Here is an 18,972-nt window from a genome sequence, read left to right on the forward strand (position 1 = left end):
ATAAGTAAAATGATTCATTCTAATTTTTATGCAGAGCAGAATTTTAAGAAATTCTTATACTACTGTGATAATTTTATTAATGTATGAAATTTGATTGAAACTAAAAAGGAAAGTTTGATGATTGTAAAGGTTTAATGTAATGTCTCACCTTTAAAAGTTTATTCGTAAGATTAATTTGTGAATTGAGGTATTATTGATTTGAATTTTTATGCATTCACACTATAATTCTGTGTCAAAGCACTAGCTGTGCTAGCCATACTGTTTTATAATCTGTATGCCGTATCAGAGTTATATAGTCTCTGCACTAATTTTTTTGTCAATTTTTCCCTAAAAAAATGATAATTTTGATGCAATTATGCTATATTAGAACTATATTAAACTGTACTTCTGGTTGGTAAACTTTATTGGATGTCTAGTAGTTTATTCAAGCCTTCACTGAGTCTGTTTAGAACGGGGATTCTCACCCAAAGCTAAATTCTCCTTAGGAGAGCAGAATCTCACAGTGTCAGGGAGAAATGTAGTCAAACTTTTATTTACCTCTTTAAGCACTTAATTTATGAATATAAAAAATTACTTTTATTCAAGTTTTGGTAACTATCAACATTTTCTGTGCTTTTCATGTTTAATTTATAAATCACATTAAATATATATAAATATTTTGAGGTGTATGAGGTAAAAACGTTTGAGAACCATTGGCTTAAGATAATTCATTCATGCAGCTTTCCAAGGCAAGAAAGTAAGCTGATAGGACTGCAGCTAGCTAGTAGTTCAAGGTTCTTTTTTGATTTTTTTCCGTTCAAACTGTCTGAAAGTGAGATTAAAAAGGCAAGCATTGAAAGTGCTGCATAATCTTTTTATGATTTTTACCAGAAATTGTTTAAATTATGTAAAGACAATATTTTTGTCATATATTTTTCTAAAAGTTCAGAGTGGAGACATTACTTGAGCATTATATCTGTAGTACTGTATGAGAGTGTTGCCAGATTATATGCACTTTTTTGCAAATTTGCTACTTTTTCACAGAGTGCTACAAAAGTTTATATGTGTGCGATTTTGCGAATATTCTGCTACCTTCATTTCCTTGTGATATTTTTTGTTAATTAAAAATTTATTAATATATCTTAAAATGTATATGGGTTTAATAATGTATCTATTTAATTTAATTTAATTTAATTTATAATTAAAAGTAATGATTTATTTAGGTTTAATAAAAGTTGGTTACTGGGAATCCTGCAATCATATCTCATGGCTTGCTTGTGTACTGTATATTAGAACTAACAGCTGTGTTTTCATATGTTTTAGTAATTATTTTGTTTAATATTTTGGTGATCTACGAGTGTAATTCCAAAGTTTATGTCAGATTATATGCTGCACTAATTAAAATATGAATTATGAGTAACATGAAAAAATTTAGCACCACCGTTCAAAATGCTTGGTTTAAAATATGTGGTTTGGTTTGAGAATTGGCTAGAAAGAATTTAAAGTAGTGTGAAAGCTAATTGCAAGTTAACATAAATGTAAATTGAGGGCATGTAAAATTGATTTATTCCATAAAAATAATAGTAATAAACGTTACAAAGCGAGTGTTAAGACAAAGTTATGCATGTTAATACTGGCAGTTTTATATTTTATGTATTTTTTAAATCAGCTTTTCTTCCAGTTCTAAAGTGATCACACATTGATTAGCGGCCTGTGCACCAGATATCTGAAATTTATTCTCCTGATTATAACATTATTGAGAAGTAAACAATTGAAATAACTTGAAAATAAAAACATAAAATAAAAACACAAGTTTAAAAATCAATAAAGGTAGCTTTTTATTAGCAATCAGAATCTGATGACTTGAAATAAGTTCAACATTCAGAACATAATACTAACTTAAAAGCATAAACAATTAAAGTAAAGCAAATAAAAAAGTAACCACCAAGTCAATTACTACAGCAATGTTAACAATCCAAACATGAGAAAGCACATAAAATTGGCATGAATAAATTAACCAAAAAATTATAACCTAAATTAAAATGAGAATTGATTAAAAGAACAAAGGATTGAACAATGGAAAATTAGCAATTGTTAAGTTAGAATACAGCGCCACCTATTGGATAGGGAGAGAAACTCTCACTTGGCCATCTGGATTCGGCTAAGCAACATGCCAGAGCATGTATTAGATCTGAATAGTTAATTACTGTAAATAAATTTAGTTAGTTCTTTTGCTATACAGTCCACTTATTAGTTTAGAATCATAGTACAGCAATCTTTTTTTAAGATTTTCATCTAGCTAATTATGATGACTGAAAATCGAATTACAATCCGTAACCTATGGAACTCACAAAGACTGGCTGTGTGGTGATGTCAGAGGTCATATGAGTTTACTAACCTATGATGTGACAAAAGTCAAATGATCTCTGATGTCTTGTGCTACATTTTTTTGACTTTCGATTCTTCCCTTGCTATGCTAGCTCAAATCTTTTGCAACAATGCTGTGTTGTATTTAACAGTTACATTAATTGTGGAGATTGATTTTGAACTTCTAAGTAAAACTTTGTAGGGTTTATATTTATTTTAACTAACATTTATTTTAAGTTTAAACTATCTTTCCTGTCAAGCCTTATTTTCCCCTGGAACTGCCAATGCCAGAATATGTAAATTTTAGTAGAACGCGCAAGGATTCAAATTATCAGCGGAAGTATTCTGATTTAAATAGAAGGGAAACGAGTTCGGTGTGATATTCTTACTTCACGAGTGCGGAGGTAGTTAGCGAGAAATTGAAGAACCCCGCGTTTCAGCCTATGTGCTTGGCGGGAAGTAGTGTTAATCGTTCAAGTCTGCTGAATTAGCAGCGGTATTGTAAAACGCGGTGAGTTAGTTATTTTAGAGAGCCTCGTAGTTAGAGTCTTGTCTTTAATTTCTTTTCAGGTTATTATTTTTATTTGACCGCCGAGTTGTCGCCATCTGTAAGCGTCAAGAGCACGCAATTGTAATTTATTACGTTGAATAAAAAGGGACTTAAACCCTTCACAAGACTCGGTGTTTTATCCAGTTTCCACAGTCACCTCTTGGTTGCGTGCAAGTTGGAGGTGCGCAACGTTACATTGGCGCCCGAACAATTATCAAACTGAAATGGCCGAAAACTGGATGGAAGCCGCTGGACAACACCAAGAAATGACAAGCCAGTTAGAAGGATTTGGATACCTGGTCCAGACTTTGAGAGCATCAATCAAGCCAAACGTCCATTTTGACGGAAAAAATTCGGTGGCGGTATTTCTAGAAGGTCTAGAAAACCACTTTCAGCTCTACCCTGTTCCCGAAAGACAAAAGGTTGCCATCGCCACATCAGCACTAAGAGGACAGGCCGCGCTATGGTGGAAAAATATAGGCAAATTCTTATTAGGGGAATTTGGAAGCCGGACGTATATATTTGAAAATTTCAAAAAATCGTTAGTAAAGGCCTTCCCCATAGTGAAAGATCGCGCACGGCTGGAAGCCGAACTATATAGTTTCTATCAACGGGATACAGCAGAATTGACGGACTTTATTCTACGAAAAATCAAGCTAACGGATATGCTGTATGGGAAGAAATCCGATGTGGAGATTATTGAAATAATATTACCAAGATTGTTACCCGCTGTTCAAGACTACTTTGAAATTAGAAACCCAAGCACATTGCAGGAACTCTTCGAATTGGCGGTGAAGTTTCAAAATCACAGAATAGCGGAAAAAGCAAGAGGGGAAACATATTCTCAAAGTACCCGAAGGAAATCTTCAAAGGAGGAAACCAGAAATAGAAATCGCTCTGATGGGGGAAAAAGCTATCAAGCTAACGCATCGAAACTCGAAGGTCAAGGCCCAAAAAGAAAATTTGAAAATAAACATCCGCGTACCCAGAAGACACAGATTGAAAGGAAAGCTTTAAACAAGTAGAGGGGCCTGTGAAAGGGAGGGTCCAGACCCCGGAAGTTTTAAAAAAACCCTCAAATAGACATTTAAATATGGTCATCGTAAAAAACTCACAGCTACCAATTATACAAGTCCTGGTTGGCGATGTACCAGTAGAAGCCCTCATCGATACAGGAGCAGAAGGAAATTTTATGAGTGAAAATTTCTTCAAAAAGAATTTTTATAGGGTACGACTATTTAAAACCAAAAATACGGAAATTATAGTGGCGCAAGGAAAAACATGTCACTGCATCGGGAAATTATCATTAAACTTACAGGTAAAAGAGGAAAGTCTCAAAGTATTAATTTTTGTGGTGAAAGATCTGCAACATTCTCTTATTTTAGGTATGGAGTTTTTAAGGGCCGCGAGGGCCAAATTAAATTTTCAAGATAGTTCCATGGTGTTGGAGATGGACCAGAGGGTGGTGGAACCTGTGGAGACACCGCAATTGGACCTTAGCCATCTGAATGACCATGAAAGTAAAGCAATACAGCAAGTGGTGAGTAATTTTTCTCATTTGTTTTCAGAAAAACCAGGAAACTGCCAAATAGTGACGCACAAGATTCAATTAAATGCCGAAAAACCTTGTAGGACTAAACCTTATCGGTATGATAAACAAAAAGACGTAATCATCGAGGAACATATTCAGGAGATGTTAAAGAATAAAATAATAACGCCCATAAATAGTGAGTACGCGAGTCCAGTCGTACTATGTAGGAAAAAGAACGAGTTTCCTCTTTCGGATAAAAGGGCTTGGAGGTTTGCTATTGATTACAGAAAACTAAATAGTATTACCAAATTTCCAGTTTACCCTTTGCCGGTTATAGATGAGATCATTAGACAGATCAAATCGACAAGATATATGTCTACTTTGGACTTAACATCTGGCTACTATCAAATAGCTATGAGACCCGAAGATATACATAAAACTGCGTTTATAACAAAATCGGGCACTTATGCATTTTTACGCATGCCTTTTGGGTTGTGTGGGGCCCCATCAACATTCCAGAGAGCTATGGACATTGTTCTAAAGCCTGTCCTAGGAAACTCAACTTTAATTTATCTAGATGATATAATTATAACGAGTAGTATGTTGGAACAACATATTAATGATTTAGAACAAGTTTTTAAATTATTAAAAGAGGCCGGTCTTACAATTAACGCCTCAAAATGCAAGTTCGCAACTAAGGAACTTAAATATCTCGGTTATAAAATTTCACAAAAGGGTATAGAAACGCAAGATTCAAAAATAAAAGCTATTAAGAATTTCCCACCGCCCAACACCGCCAAGAAACTTTCTTCTTTCCTTGGATTATGTTCTTACTATCGATCTTTCATAAAAGATTTCACTAATATTGTTGAACCACTCTTAGTAATCAAAAGAAAAAGGGCTAAATTTACGTGGACAGCGGAAGCTAACACAGCTTTTGAAAGATTAAAAGAAGCGCTTATTAATGCCCCTGTTTTAAAATTCCCGGAGGGGGACGAAAACCTGGAAATTGCAGCAGATGCGTCAGACTATGCGGTGGGTTCCGTTCTTATGCAAAATAACCATCCGCTGGCATTTTTTAGTAAAACGTTGAATCAGACACAAAGGAATTATACAGCTACAGAAAGAGAAACATTAGCCGTATTAATGGCTGTACACAAATTTCGAGTTTATTTCGGCAAATCGCCAGTAACAGTCTTTTCGGATCATGCGGCTGTTGGTAGACTTTACTCAGGGAAAAACCTAACGCCCAGGTTAATAAGATGGGCTTTAAAACTCCAAGAATATAATATCACAATAAAATATAAACCGGGTAAGGAAAACAATGTAGCTGATGCACTTTCTCGTATAAAACTGGACGATGAAGGAAATGAACTTAAATGCGCTGTGTTGACTTCAAAAATTTTAGATTCTAGAGATACGGTTATTACTGAACTGAAAGCTGATCCTGAATTTGGAAATATCTATGCTTATTTGAATGACCCCGAAAGCTTTGAGCATACAGATATCGATGCGATAAGAAATAGAGCAAAAAACTATGAAATAATAGATAATTTATTATTCTATACGAAAACAACAAACGAAAATCTTGAGTATAAGCCAGTCATCCCAGCCTCGCATCGATTAAGCATTTTGAAGGAGTTGCACGAAGCAAAAACAGCGGGCCACCTAGGGGTCAGAAAGACTTTAAAAAGGGTACGCGAGGCGGTATATTTCCCGCAATTATACAAAATAGTAACGGTGTATGTCAGGTCCTGCAATCAATGTCAGTTAATAAATGATATTAATTACAGCCCGGCCGGGTACCTAAATAGCATTCGCGCTACATTTCTGAATGAAATTTTAGGCATAGATCTTCTTGGTCCCTTCCCCCAGAGCGAGTTAAATAAAAATCGTTTTCTTTTAGTAATAGTAGATCATTTTTCAAAATGGATAGAAATTGTTCCTCTTAAACGCGCGTCAGCCAAAACAGTCGCAGATGCATTCTTACACAGATACATTTTAAAATATGGTGCACCGATAAAAGTCATTAGCGATAACGGAAAACAATTCATTAGTCAAATATTTGAAAACATATGCAATGGACTTGGCATACGCCATATCAAAATGGTTCCGTATAGACCACAAGCTAACATAGCAGAAAGAGTTAATAAAAATATAGTAAAAATAATTCGCAGTTACGTGAGCACACATCACAAGCGCTGGGATGGCTACATAAATGAATTAGCTTATGCTTTAAGAACGGCACATCATGATACTACGGGAAAAACTCCAGCAGAATTATTCTTAGGCTGAAAATTAATTACGCCTTTAAATAAATTATTCTTTGTGCAACAAAGAGAGCAGGAGTTTAAACAAAAAGATGTGCAAAAGTTGATTGATCAGGCGCTTAAAACCTCGGATACGGCAAGAAATAGGCAGAAACTATATTACGATAGAAAACGCCGTGAAGCAGATTTTAAAGTTGGGGATAAAGTATTGAAGCGGAAATTTTCTTTATCAAGTGCCCCAGACAATTTTACAGCAAAGCTAGCTCCAAAGTTTGAAGGCCTCTATGTAATTCAGGAAATCAAAGGGGTAGTATTATATTTTAAGAACGAGAGAGGGGAAATCTGTAAAGCAAGTCCCGACCAGGTGAAAAAATACTATAATCCAAATGATTTTGAAATCCTTAAAAGTTTCTTGCAGGACTCAAGTCTACACGAAGTAGAAGATCCAGAGACAACAACAACTATTCCACCACCCAAGAAACAGAGAACTGAAGAGAGACCTAGCACTTCTACAACCCGGACGTCGGTATCAAAAAGAAAAAATAATTTTCAAACTCCAGCGTTTAAGAAAAACAAAAATACAGATGCACCGGGTAAAGAAACCGTGGTAAAGAGAAAAACACCACCTACAAAGGATTGCAGGAAAAATTATACATCAAGGAGAACGCGCACACGGCCACAGAGTCAGGTGCCAGCAAGGCCGCCGTTCCGGAAACTGAAACGCCAACAGGAGGCACAAAAATATGAGGAACAGAAGAAATTCAAGAAGGACTCCAGACCGGAGGACGTCAAGACCAGCCGTCCCAGGGAGAAACGGAAATGCCAACAACCAGACGATTACTCCGCCAAGAGGCCAGCATGTAGAGGACGCAAAAGAAAAAGTCAGGTGGACGACACTCGGAGGGCAGTAAGGAGAAGATTAACATCCATGAAACTTCTAACTTGGGACCAATTCTGCCAAAAACGAATGACAGAGTTTCAAGCATCGAAAACTCAAAGATGCTGGAAGGAAAGACCAAGATTGATTGATGAAGTCCAGGAAAAGTTGCTGTAAGAAGAGAGCTTTATAACGATCAACAGAATTTTAGTATACAAATTGTTACATAAGATTTTTTTGTGTAAACGAGGTTCTCGCCAGTTAGTTCAGAATTAGAGAAACTTACAACAGGTCGTTTGTAGGACCTGCATCCAAGTTTTCCAAATTCTGGCAGCGGCAAATGTAGGGTTTATATTTATTTTAACTAACATTTATTTTAAGTTTAAACTATCTTTCCTGTCAAGCCTTACTTTCCCCTGGAACTGCCAATGCCAGAATATGTAAATTTTAGTAGAACGCGCAAGGATTCAAATTATCAGTGGAAGTATTCTGATTTAAATAGAAGGAAACGAGTTCGGTGTGATATTCTTACTTCACGAGTGCGGAGGTAGTTAGCGAGAAATTGAAGAACCCCGCGTTTCAGCCTATGTGCTTGGCGGGAAGTAGTGTTAATCGTTCAAGTGAGCTTCAAGTCTGCTGAATTAGCAGCGGTATTGTAAAACGCGGTGAGTTAGTTATTTTAGAGAGCCTCGTAGTTAGAGTCTTGTCTTTAATTTCTTTTCAGGTTATTATTTTTATTTGACCGCCGAGTTGGCGCCGTCTGTAAGCGTCAAGAGCACGCAATTGTAATTTATTACGTTGAATAAAAAGGGACTTAAACCCTTCACAAGACTCGGTGTTTTATCCAGTTTCCACAGTCACCTCTTGGTTGCGTGCAAGTTGGAGGCGCGCAATGTTACAACTTGATTTCAAAGACATCTCAAATATTCTTTCTCGTTGTATTCATAAAGTAATGGGATACTGTAATTGTAGTTACACCAGTATTTTGCTTCTTAAAATTATGATTAAATTGGGATTTGTGAAGGTACTCCAAAATGAGATGTGATGAGAAATATAAATTATCTTTTTATGATTTTTATAGTCCTTTAACTTTTTGATTTTTTGAAAAAGATTTTTTACGTTTGTATTGTTAGAATTTTAAATTATTTGTGGGTAAAGAAATGACATAGTCCACGTTGAACAGTCAAATATATTGGTAATATTTTGATTACATGAAAACAAGCAACCACAGCAATGCACACCAGATAAGGACAACGCGACGACAACACTACTGTTGCCAATTAACATTAAGTAAATATTGTGATTGGCACACATATCTTATTTTTTTAAACACGCCCCCTTGCCAATCACACTATGTGCAAGATATTTACATACTTCATAAAAATTAATCACGCTGTGGTTGTACACATTTACAGAAAACAATGTAGCTGCTATTACATGCTTAAACACTATTGACCTCTACTTGTGAATTGTATCATTAACTGAACACATATTAAATTATACTAGGAAACACAATGTTTACATAGAAATAATTAAGAAAAATTAGTATCTAGGCTTCTTTCCGGAGTTTTAAGTCAAGTTTCTAAACAGTTACAACCATAATGGTTTATATCAGTCACAAACTTGGAAGGAGATCATTTTTACGTGCAAGTCTTGGCATAGTTCATGTCACGTAAAAGTTTTTTTTTCGTGGTCTGCTTAGTTAGGAGATCAGCGAGATTGTCACTGGATGGCACATGATCAAATGCAATCACATTTTCTTTCACTAGGTCTCTCAGAAAATGAAATTTAATATTGATGTGCTTACTTCTTTCAGAAGTAACATGGTTCTTGGCTAGATATATTGCTCCCTGGTTATCAACTAGCACTTTTTGAGGTGAAGCAGCTAATTTACTACAGATTTCCTCCATCAAGTTTTTAATCCATAGGATTTCCTTGGCAGTGTGACACATCGCCCCATACTCTGCTTCTGTCGACGATAAAGCTCTTGTGGGTTTCTTCTTGCTCGACCATGAGATTGGAGCACCTGCGAGTAGCATTATGTAACCACTGTAATTTACGGTCAGTTCTTCACCTCCCCAGTCAGCATCTGAGTAGACTTGAAGTGGCTCACCTGTCTTCTGGAATCTCAATTTTCTGCGTTGTTTTCCCTTTAGGTATCTTAGAATGTGCTTCACACCTCTCCAGTGTTCTTTGGTGTGTTTTTCATTAAATTCGCTCATGTAGGTGGAAGAACAAGCCATGTCTGGGCAAGTACCACAAGTTAGATAAAGGAGACTTCCTATAGCTTCTTTGATTTCCTCCCACTGCTGTTCATCTACCTTCTTATATTTTATACTGGGGTCCAATGGCATGGATACACATTTTGCTTCAGTCATTTTAAATGTTTCTAGGATCTCCGACACATAAACGATCTGATCTTGTGTGTATGATCCGTTTTCTTCTTTGCATATTTGCATGGATAAGATCTGGCTTGCAGGACCTAGGTCCTTGACATTGAACCTTTTCTTGAACTCATTTATCTCTGGCATGTTTCCAACTATCAGGAGGCCATCAACATAAACTCCAATTATGATGTTCTTCTAATGACAAAAGTAAATACAAGGGTCTGCACTTGATCTTTTCAATCCATACTGGATCAGGAAGTCGCTCAAGCAAGTATTCCATGCATGTCTTGATTGTCGGATACCATAAATGCTTTTCTTCAAGTGGCAGACAAGGTGTTCTTTCCCTTTCTCAATGCAGCCGGAAGGCTGCATTGAGAAAGGCTGTGTGTTTTTCTCTGCAGCTACGGTAAGCAGTAACCTTATAGATTTAAACTTGATGACTGGTGAAAAGGTGTCTTGAAAGTCCACTCCAGGTATTTGCAGATAGCCTTTTGCCACCAATCTGGCTTTGAATTATGTTCGGTTCCCAATCTCGTCTTTTTTCTTACGAAACAACCATCTGGATGGTATTACCTTGGTTCCTGGTGGTTTAGTTGTTAGTTCCCATGTTTGAGCTTGAGTGAGGTTCTGAATTTCTTCCTCCATGGCTTTTAACCACATGTCAGCTTCGGGTGATTTCAGGGCATCTTTTAGAATTACTGGATCCTTTTCTTCAGATTTTTGTATCTCTTGGACATCGTACAGATAAAATTCTTCGAAACGTTTAGGAATTCTGGTGTTTCTTTTTTCACCTTTCTTACTCCCATGGGTAGGATTTCTGGCTGCTGCTTCAACTTCATGTTCATAGGTTGTTTTCAACTTCATAGGTTGTTAACAACATCTTGTACCTGTGTAACTGATTGGCCTTCATCTTTGTAATCTGGAGTATTTTTAGGCTGTAGGTCTGGGCATCTTTCAGAATTTTGGTCAATAGTATCTGTATTTAGACATTGGGTTTCATCCAAGTCACTTACATCAGGAGTTATGTGATCTAGAGATATGTCATGAGCGTCTGTCTCAGGTAGGTCCAAGGGATATTCTGATTTAAAGTCTTCAATTTTAAGAGTAGCTTCTTTTGCAGGATTGTCACACTTGCTTAGTTTTAAGGGGAAAACATTTTCTTCAAAAATGACATCTCTGCTGACAAAAAAATGTTTCTTCTTCAAGTCATACAATTTGTAGCCCTTAACTCCTTTAGGATAGCCCACATAAACATATTCTGTAGCTTTAGGATCAAGCTTACTTCCTCTTGAATGTGGGCGAACATGACTCCAGGCTCTGCATCCGAAAACTCTGCGGTGGTCTGTTTCTCTTCCAGATTCTGACCATCTTTCGTCTGGAATATCGCCATCAATTGCCATAGATGGGCACTTGTTATGGAGATAGGACGTAGTGGCCATTGCTTCAGCCCAAAACCTGTGATCTGCTCCGGACTCTATAAATAAGCATCTTGTCATGTTTATCAATGTTTGGTTCTGTCTGTCTGCCAGACCATTTTGTTGAGGTGTGTCAGGTACAGTTAGTTGTCTTTGAATCCCATGCGCAGCGAGGTACTTGTCAAACTTTTCACTTATATATTCCCCACCATTGTCATTTCGCAGGAATTTGATTTTTCTGTTTTGGAGATTTTCTACCGTGCAACAGTACTCCTCAAATCTTTCTAGTACTTCACTTTTGGCTTTCATAGAGAATGCCGCGGTATAGTGAGAAAATTCATCCATGAAAGCAACAAAGTAATTTGAGGCTTCAAAGGAAGGGGAGAAATTTTACCAATAACATCTGTATGTATAACTTCTAGAATGTCTTTAGCTTTTGTACTAGCAGCCTTTGGAAATTTCTTCCTTTTCATTTTTCCCTGGATACAGACTTGGCAAGGTGCATTTACTAATACTGTTGATTTCAGGTTTCTGCCGATGGGGATAATATTTTTTGTTGTACAAGAGTGTGGATAACCAAGTCTATGATGCAACAAGTCGGCACTTTCAGTTTTTGTAACGTAGGCAGTTGTCATCTTTTCTTCGATTATGTACAGCCTTCCTTTTTTTCACCAGATAGAAGAGTGTCTCCATTCTTACCAATCACTTTGGCTTTTCCTTCAACAAGTTCTACTTTTAGGCCTCTTTCTTCAATTCTACCAATGGATAATAGATTTCCTCCTAGTTCTGGAACATATAGGACATTTTCAATAGTGACTTTTTTCTCCATCTTCTTCTCCAACAGAAAATGAAATATTTCCAATTCCAGTGACCTTTATTCTTTCTGAATTAGCAACTAGAACTTCAGATGTGTACTTCTTAAGGTCTGAGAATTTTCTTTTATCAGAGGTCGTGTTCTGTAGCTCCACTGTATAAAATCCACAGATTACTTTTCTTTGATTTTTCTTCGTTTGCCAGAAGTGCAATGTTTGTCTTGAGGTCAACTGCAGTTTTGGGCACTGTTTTGGTTCTGATATTTGGCTTCTTCACAATTTTTAGAGATATGCTCCCATTGGCCACAGCTGAAGCATTTAATATTTCTTCCTCTGTTAGTTTCTTCTTCATTTGGCCTTTTAGCTGCATACTTCTTCACGGGTTTTCCAAATGCAGGCTTCTTCTAGTTGGTGACAAAACTGTTAGTGTGAAGAGCTTGTTCTTCATGATACACTTTGGCTGAACTCTCATTTCTAACTGTACGTTTCTCTTCTACAAGTAGCCTTAGTTTCACAATCGTAGTTGTCAGGTTTGCTTCGTCTTTTTCCAAAATTAGGATGAGCGATTCATAACTTCTAGGCAGTTCTAATAGCATCACTAGGGCCACTTTTCTATCTGTAAATGCATATATACCATTAGCTAATTTTCTATGCAAGTCCATTAATCTTGCTAGATAAGATTGGACTGACTCATTTGGCTTCATATTTATGTTAAAGAATTCTCTCATAAGTTGCAGTACGTGAAGCAAACCTAATTTTGTGTGCATTTCTTTTAAACAGTTCCAGGCGTCTCTGGCTCTAACACAATCTCCGATATCATCTAGAAATGTATCTTCAACTATGAGGAATAATAGGGTCATTCTTTTTCCTCTCTGCTTCATTAATTTCAATTCCATATACGGGTTCCACTGCTTCCCAACATCTCTTCTGCAACAGCATGGCACGCAAACGGGTACACCATGTGTGATAATTGTCGCCGTTTAGTTTCGGCATTTTATAATCTTCAAGTAAATATATCGAGCTTAAATTCACTATAAAAAAAATATTTACTTCGTCAAATGGATAATGTAGAAGCACAATGGTTAACCAGCTCATTTCAGGTTCACGACGTGGTTAGGCTTCGGCGATCGGTGCGGTTAGACTCTATCATTGATTGATAATAATTTGCTTCATTTTTAGGTTCCGAAGAGCGTACAGGTGACGATGGCAGACCTGAATATCTGCTTGTTGTATCATTTTCTCCCATCGGTTGTCTTCAAGATTATCTGCGAGAAAATGTAATAGATTGGAATCAGCTTTGCAAGATGACGTTATCAATTACCCGTGGACTTGCCCATTTACATACTGAGTTTAAAAGTGGTGGTAAGTGTGTTCATTTCTCTGTAAAACTGTCATTTCTGTTTTATGTAATTATGATCAGTTTTATGCATGCACAGTTTGAGTGGAGTATACTAGAGGTAAAGAAAACGCATCCCTGTAAAATGCAGAAAAGGGAAAAAATGTGAAATAATAACTAAAATAATAATTAATTTTATCATCACAATGGAAGAGTGTAATAAATCAGCATTTCTTAAACTGTGGACCACGATTCTAAAAGGGATCACAAAGCGAAATGGTAGGGTTGCAAAAATTTAATTCAAATACATGAATCTAAAGAAATTACATTAATGAGATTTTTAAAGAAATTACATTAATTATAATCATTATATAAACCCCAAAAGGAATTATTGAGCTACCTATTTACTTGAAACTCAGGTTTCCACAAAAATCCTCGACGTCATCCTGTATCAGAGCTAGAACTGAATTTTTAAATCCAAATATCATTCAGCACATTAAAAGTATCCAAATATCATTCAGCACATTGAGGGGTAAAAGGCTGAAAATATATTATGCCCAGAAGTATCAAATATTGCATTATGAGTGTTTGTTATTGCAGCAAAAAGCAGGCTCAGTAAAACACGATTTTCTTTCATTAATTTTTGTACACATGAAACAAATTCTAACACTACTACTTTTCATATATACATTATTTACCAAACTTGTAAATTATCTACGGAAAAATTTTCATTCAATATTTAATATCTGGAGGTTTATTGAAGAAGCACTGTATTAAATTGATGTTTGTAATAAACCATGTTCATGTATAATACAATTATCAATGGCTGAAAAAATTATTATTTATTTGCTTTTTTTATATGCTGTATTCATTTTGCAGCCTTATGTTCACTGTTTTAGGCTTTTGTTTATTATTTTATTATCGACCCTTAATGGTGCAAAGCAGTTACAAATTTATATTTTAAAATGTTTGCTTTGTTTTACTTTCATGGAAACTTTTAATTATTGTTTGTGTTTAAATTTTATATAAGAATGTTTATAATAAATTCAGTATCTCAAATACTGCTGTCTTGAATTTCTGCTTATATCAAAGTTTCCATCAAGCCTATTATTCATTTGAGGAGAGATAATGCAAAAGTATTTGCTTGAAATTTTACTTTGAGTACTAAGCATATTCTAATTAATTCAATGAAAATGAAAACAAATGCCTTATTAGTATTATATAAGTTTGATGATTTTTTTTTCCTTTTGGTATGACAGACAGAAACGTGTCTTGTATGTTTTATATCAAAAGAAGGTACTAGATTTCAATTTTGATTTTAAACCATATTATAATTGTAAAAAATCCATGAAATTTAAATATATTTTTCATTGTAGCATCATATGAAAAGTTTCAGATCCAAGACACCATAACTATTTCCACATGTACATTTTTTTAAAAATTTCATTTTGTTTATTTAAATATTGTTAATGACAGAGTGTTAGAGTTGTAACAGCCTTTGCAGCATTACTACGATGTCATCCAATGAAATGAACATAATCCTCCATTTAGAATGCCAAACTCAATTAAGAAATTTGCAAAGTCTTAAGATCGAATCCAACAATCGCTAGTCCAGTGATCCAACTGGACCAAGGCCAAATCAGAAATTAGTTTTCTGTTGTAAGTATTTCACTGACATATGAGCAGCAAAATACTATGTGAGCTGTAGAATGTTTAAACTTTATTGCATTGAGAGGTATGTGCAGGCCTCAATGTATTGAGTCATGTATACTGCTCCAAAAAAAAAAAAAAAAAAAAAAAAAAAGGACAGTGCTATATCTCCCGTTCTACTGGGGTGATTCACGAAATTCAAATTGCGTTCTTCATGTCTCGAAAGCGCGACTTAGGATATATATTAGATTTATATATAGCACTATTCTAACATAGGTATTTTGACACAAAATCAGACTTTTTCTGAAATAACATACTAATTTTTTTACATATTTCGATTCTACGACTCAAATTATGCCAGAATACCAAGTTTTGTAAAAATTGTACGAGTAGTTTTTGAAATATTAGCTCTCAAAATTTCAAGAAAAATAAATTTTTTCGTAAAATTTAGTATTTGTACTTTTTTAATTTAAAACTTTTCAATGTTATGATATTTGATTCTTGCGATTTCAAAAATAAAATATTTGAATAAAATATGAATAACATTTTAAGAAACCAAATGTAGGATAAAATTGTGTAAAGCAATGGGCACAATGATAAAACTGTTTAAAGCAGTGTATGCAAGTCATCCTAAGTTAAAATGTCGGTTATACATCTCTCTTATTTATATATATCTTTTCTGAATGGAACATTGAAAGGCGTGTTAACTGTGCTTTACTGTATTTTCTCTTTTAATATATGCAGTTTTCAAACGCATCGTAGTCTGGGTTACAAAGTATTCTTCCGAAAGAAACGCAATTCAATAAAATCAAATTCTGGAAAATTTATATTAATAAATATATTTAAAATGCTCAGTTCGAAGGAATAAATAGAAAATTTTTAAATAATCACCTGAAGAGACAATGTAACACTAACAATTAAAATAATAGTCTAAAAATTTAATTAGTTAAAATGTCGGTTATACATCTCTCTTATTTATATATATCTTTTCTGAACGGAACATTGAAAGGCGTGTAAAACTGTGCTTTACTGTATTTTCTCTTTTACAGAGTACCTGACACAAACAATTAAAATAAAAGTATAAAAATTTAAAAATTACCTAAAATAATAACTATGATGAAAAATATATATAAAGAAAACTATTTGAAAAAAAATAAACACTGCACTTTTATTTACGCAGTTCGAATAGGTAAATAGAAATTTTTAGAACAGTTATTCAAAAAAAAAAAAAAAAACGTGCAACTTAAACAATTAAAATGAAATTAGAAAAAGAAAAAATTACTTAAAATAATAAGTTATAATTAAAAATATAATATAAAGAATATTATTTGGAAAAAAGGAACGATGGTGATTTTTTTTCCTCTCACGGGAAAGGAAACTAGGTTGCCATATATTAAGAAGTTCACCAAGTGAAATATTCTTGGCGCAAACTGACAAAAAAATGCCAACATAAATTTGTGAATTTCTCCGTAAATTTCGCTCCAAATTTTACAAAATTTCATATTTAGGCGTAATTTGAGTTGTAGAATCGAAATATATAAAAAAATTGCTATGTTATTTCAGAAAAAGTCCGATTTTGTGTCAAAATACCTATGTTAGAATAGTGCTATATATAAATCTAATATATATCCTAAGTCGCGCTTTCGAGACATGAAGAACGCAATTTAAATTTTGTCAATTGGCCCAGTAGATCAGGAGATATAGGACTGTCCCATTTTTTCTTTTAGCAGTGTACATGCAAATGCCAGTGTAATGGGAAACTTATGTGCAAATTCCATTAAAACTTATTGAGTGATGGTTGAAATATTACTGTGTTGCCACAAAATACCAAATTGATCAATCAGTCTAAGGTCCGGTTCAGTAACTGCCATTTATGAACCCAATGTCAAGTCAGACTACAAGTGTATTCTTGATCCAGAGTTATTAGTTCAGGAATCAGTTTTCTGCTGCAAGCAAATCACAAGAGAGTCTTGGCAGATTTAGTTGAGAGTAGTAGTTTGACTTGTATACATAAAATGGTGTCAGAAATTGTGTTGTACTGTACTTTCATTGTACTTTGTTGTTTGTAATTTTTGGGTTTTGTTTAATTATCAGTTATGTTGCCAATTCTCCAAACTTGATGAAAAAGATTTACAAATTGCAAAATATTGCTAGATTTGTACCAAAACCCAAATGCTCTTCAAAATTCTACCAAAATCAAATTTTTAGATTTTTTATATACTCCTCCTACAGCAAATTTGGCGAAAAATTCATTTCTTTTGCTTTGTTGAAAATTTTGAAATTTTATACCCAAAAACTGATAAAATTTCGACTGAGCAGCTAATGTTTTTTGTGATAGGAAAAGTAGGCAGAAGTATAAAGATTGCACTAGTATACATAAAATACCAGCAGTATTTAATACCTAATGGAATTCAATTGCCTGGCCTGTAAAAGATAAGAAGGGGGAGTTAAGCTAAAAGGAGGTCATGAATGATGAAAATCTGTAATGTGAATATTTTTTCTTGTGTTTTTTCTAATTTAATATATATATTATTTTTAATGCATTTTAGATTTTTTTTATATATTTTAATTAATTTAACAGTTAAATTAGTTTAACAGTTAAATTTTGATAATGTAATTTATAATTTTTTAATTAAATATAATTTCAGACAAATTCAAACCTTGTATTGCACACAGAGATGTTACCTCTCGCAACATTATAGTAAAGCCAGATGGTACCTGCATGCTATGTGATTTTGGCTTTGCAATCCGTTTATGTGGCTCAAAATATATTTTGAATGGAGAAGAACAAGTTGCTGAAGAAACATCACTGGCTGATGTAAGATGTTCTTTTCCTCCTCCCTTCTCCTAGGTTTCCTTTTTAACATGCATTTTCATATTAACTCTGTTTTGAATTATTTTGCATTTCAGTTTCTCTTAACCTAATTAATTTAGTTTAAATTAGTTGCAATTAATGTTGCTTTACATATTTTCTCTTCATCTGTGTTCTTTCTTAGAGAATAAAAATTAATATAAAAGTTCAGAACTAAAATGTCCTAATTAGATATTCACATCAGTTTAATAATTTGTGAAATTCTATATCTGTCTGGTATTAATTAAAAAAAGATTCAAAGCATTTTTACAAAATAAATGATGCTGTCTATTTTAGGAGTATATTATTATGTGAATTCACATCAGTTCAGCTATCATATATGCGGATACGATTGAGTTTTCTTCACTGTGGAAAGTATAAGAAAATCTTAGGCTAAGATTTGTAAATACTGTTTGCTAATGAAGATTGTCATCGAGGTAATGAAACATTTGCAGAGTTTTCTGAAGAAAAAAAAAATGGTACTGCATGCTATGTGATTAGTTAAATATCTGATGTAGAAAAAAAAAACTGTATATAACCTTTAAAAATCACGTATCATATTTCTGATCTTGTAGTGGTATTCTGTTTCATACCTGATAATTTGCTGAAGTTCTTCTGCATTCTATTAAAAGAGTTTAATCAGTTGAATATGTTGATTATATACAATTAAGCTCGTATTAAGGCATTGAGCTGAAATTCTCTTGGACAAAAATATTTAGCCCCCAAAAATAATAAATAATTAAAACACTATGAAATTATAGATAAACAGTTCCGTAACATATATTTTTGTCATTTAACAAAATATTATATGTTTAAAAAAAATTATGCATAAACTTATTTAACTTGAACGTGACAGCAAAAATTATTAATTTGCATTTCAAAACAATCTTATGCTATCTGCATTAGGATTGAGATTTCAGCTATGATGAAAAGATAAAAAGGTATAT

General features: G+C 34.1%; 1 protein-coding gene across 2 annotated transcripts in view; it reads left to right on the forward strand.

Annotated features, from left to right (window-relative positions):
* The window catches only part of LOC118191370 (uncharacterized), a 370,344-nt gene that overhangs the window by 327,532 nt on the left and 23,840 nt on the right, over positions 1-18,972 (forward strand). For both annotated transcript variants that reach the window (XM_085807507.1, XM_085807514.1), the window contains 2 exons: positions 13,368-13,550; positions 17,823-17,992. In XM_085807507.1, coding sequence (XP_085663633.1) covers positions 13,368-13,550; positions 17,823-17,992 — 353 coding nt within the window. The remainder of the gene's footprint in view (positions 1-13,367; positions 13,551-17,822; positions 17,993-18,972) is intronic.

Source organism: Stegodyphus dumicola, chromosome 1 (assembly GCF_044657685.1).
Source record: "Stegodyphus dumicola isolate Sdum_Otavi_A_Nest chromosome 1, ASM4465768v1".
Taxonomy (NCBI): Eukaryota; Metazoa; Arthropoda; class Arachnida; order Araneae; family Eresidae; genus Stegodyphus; species Stegodyphus dumicola.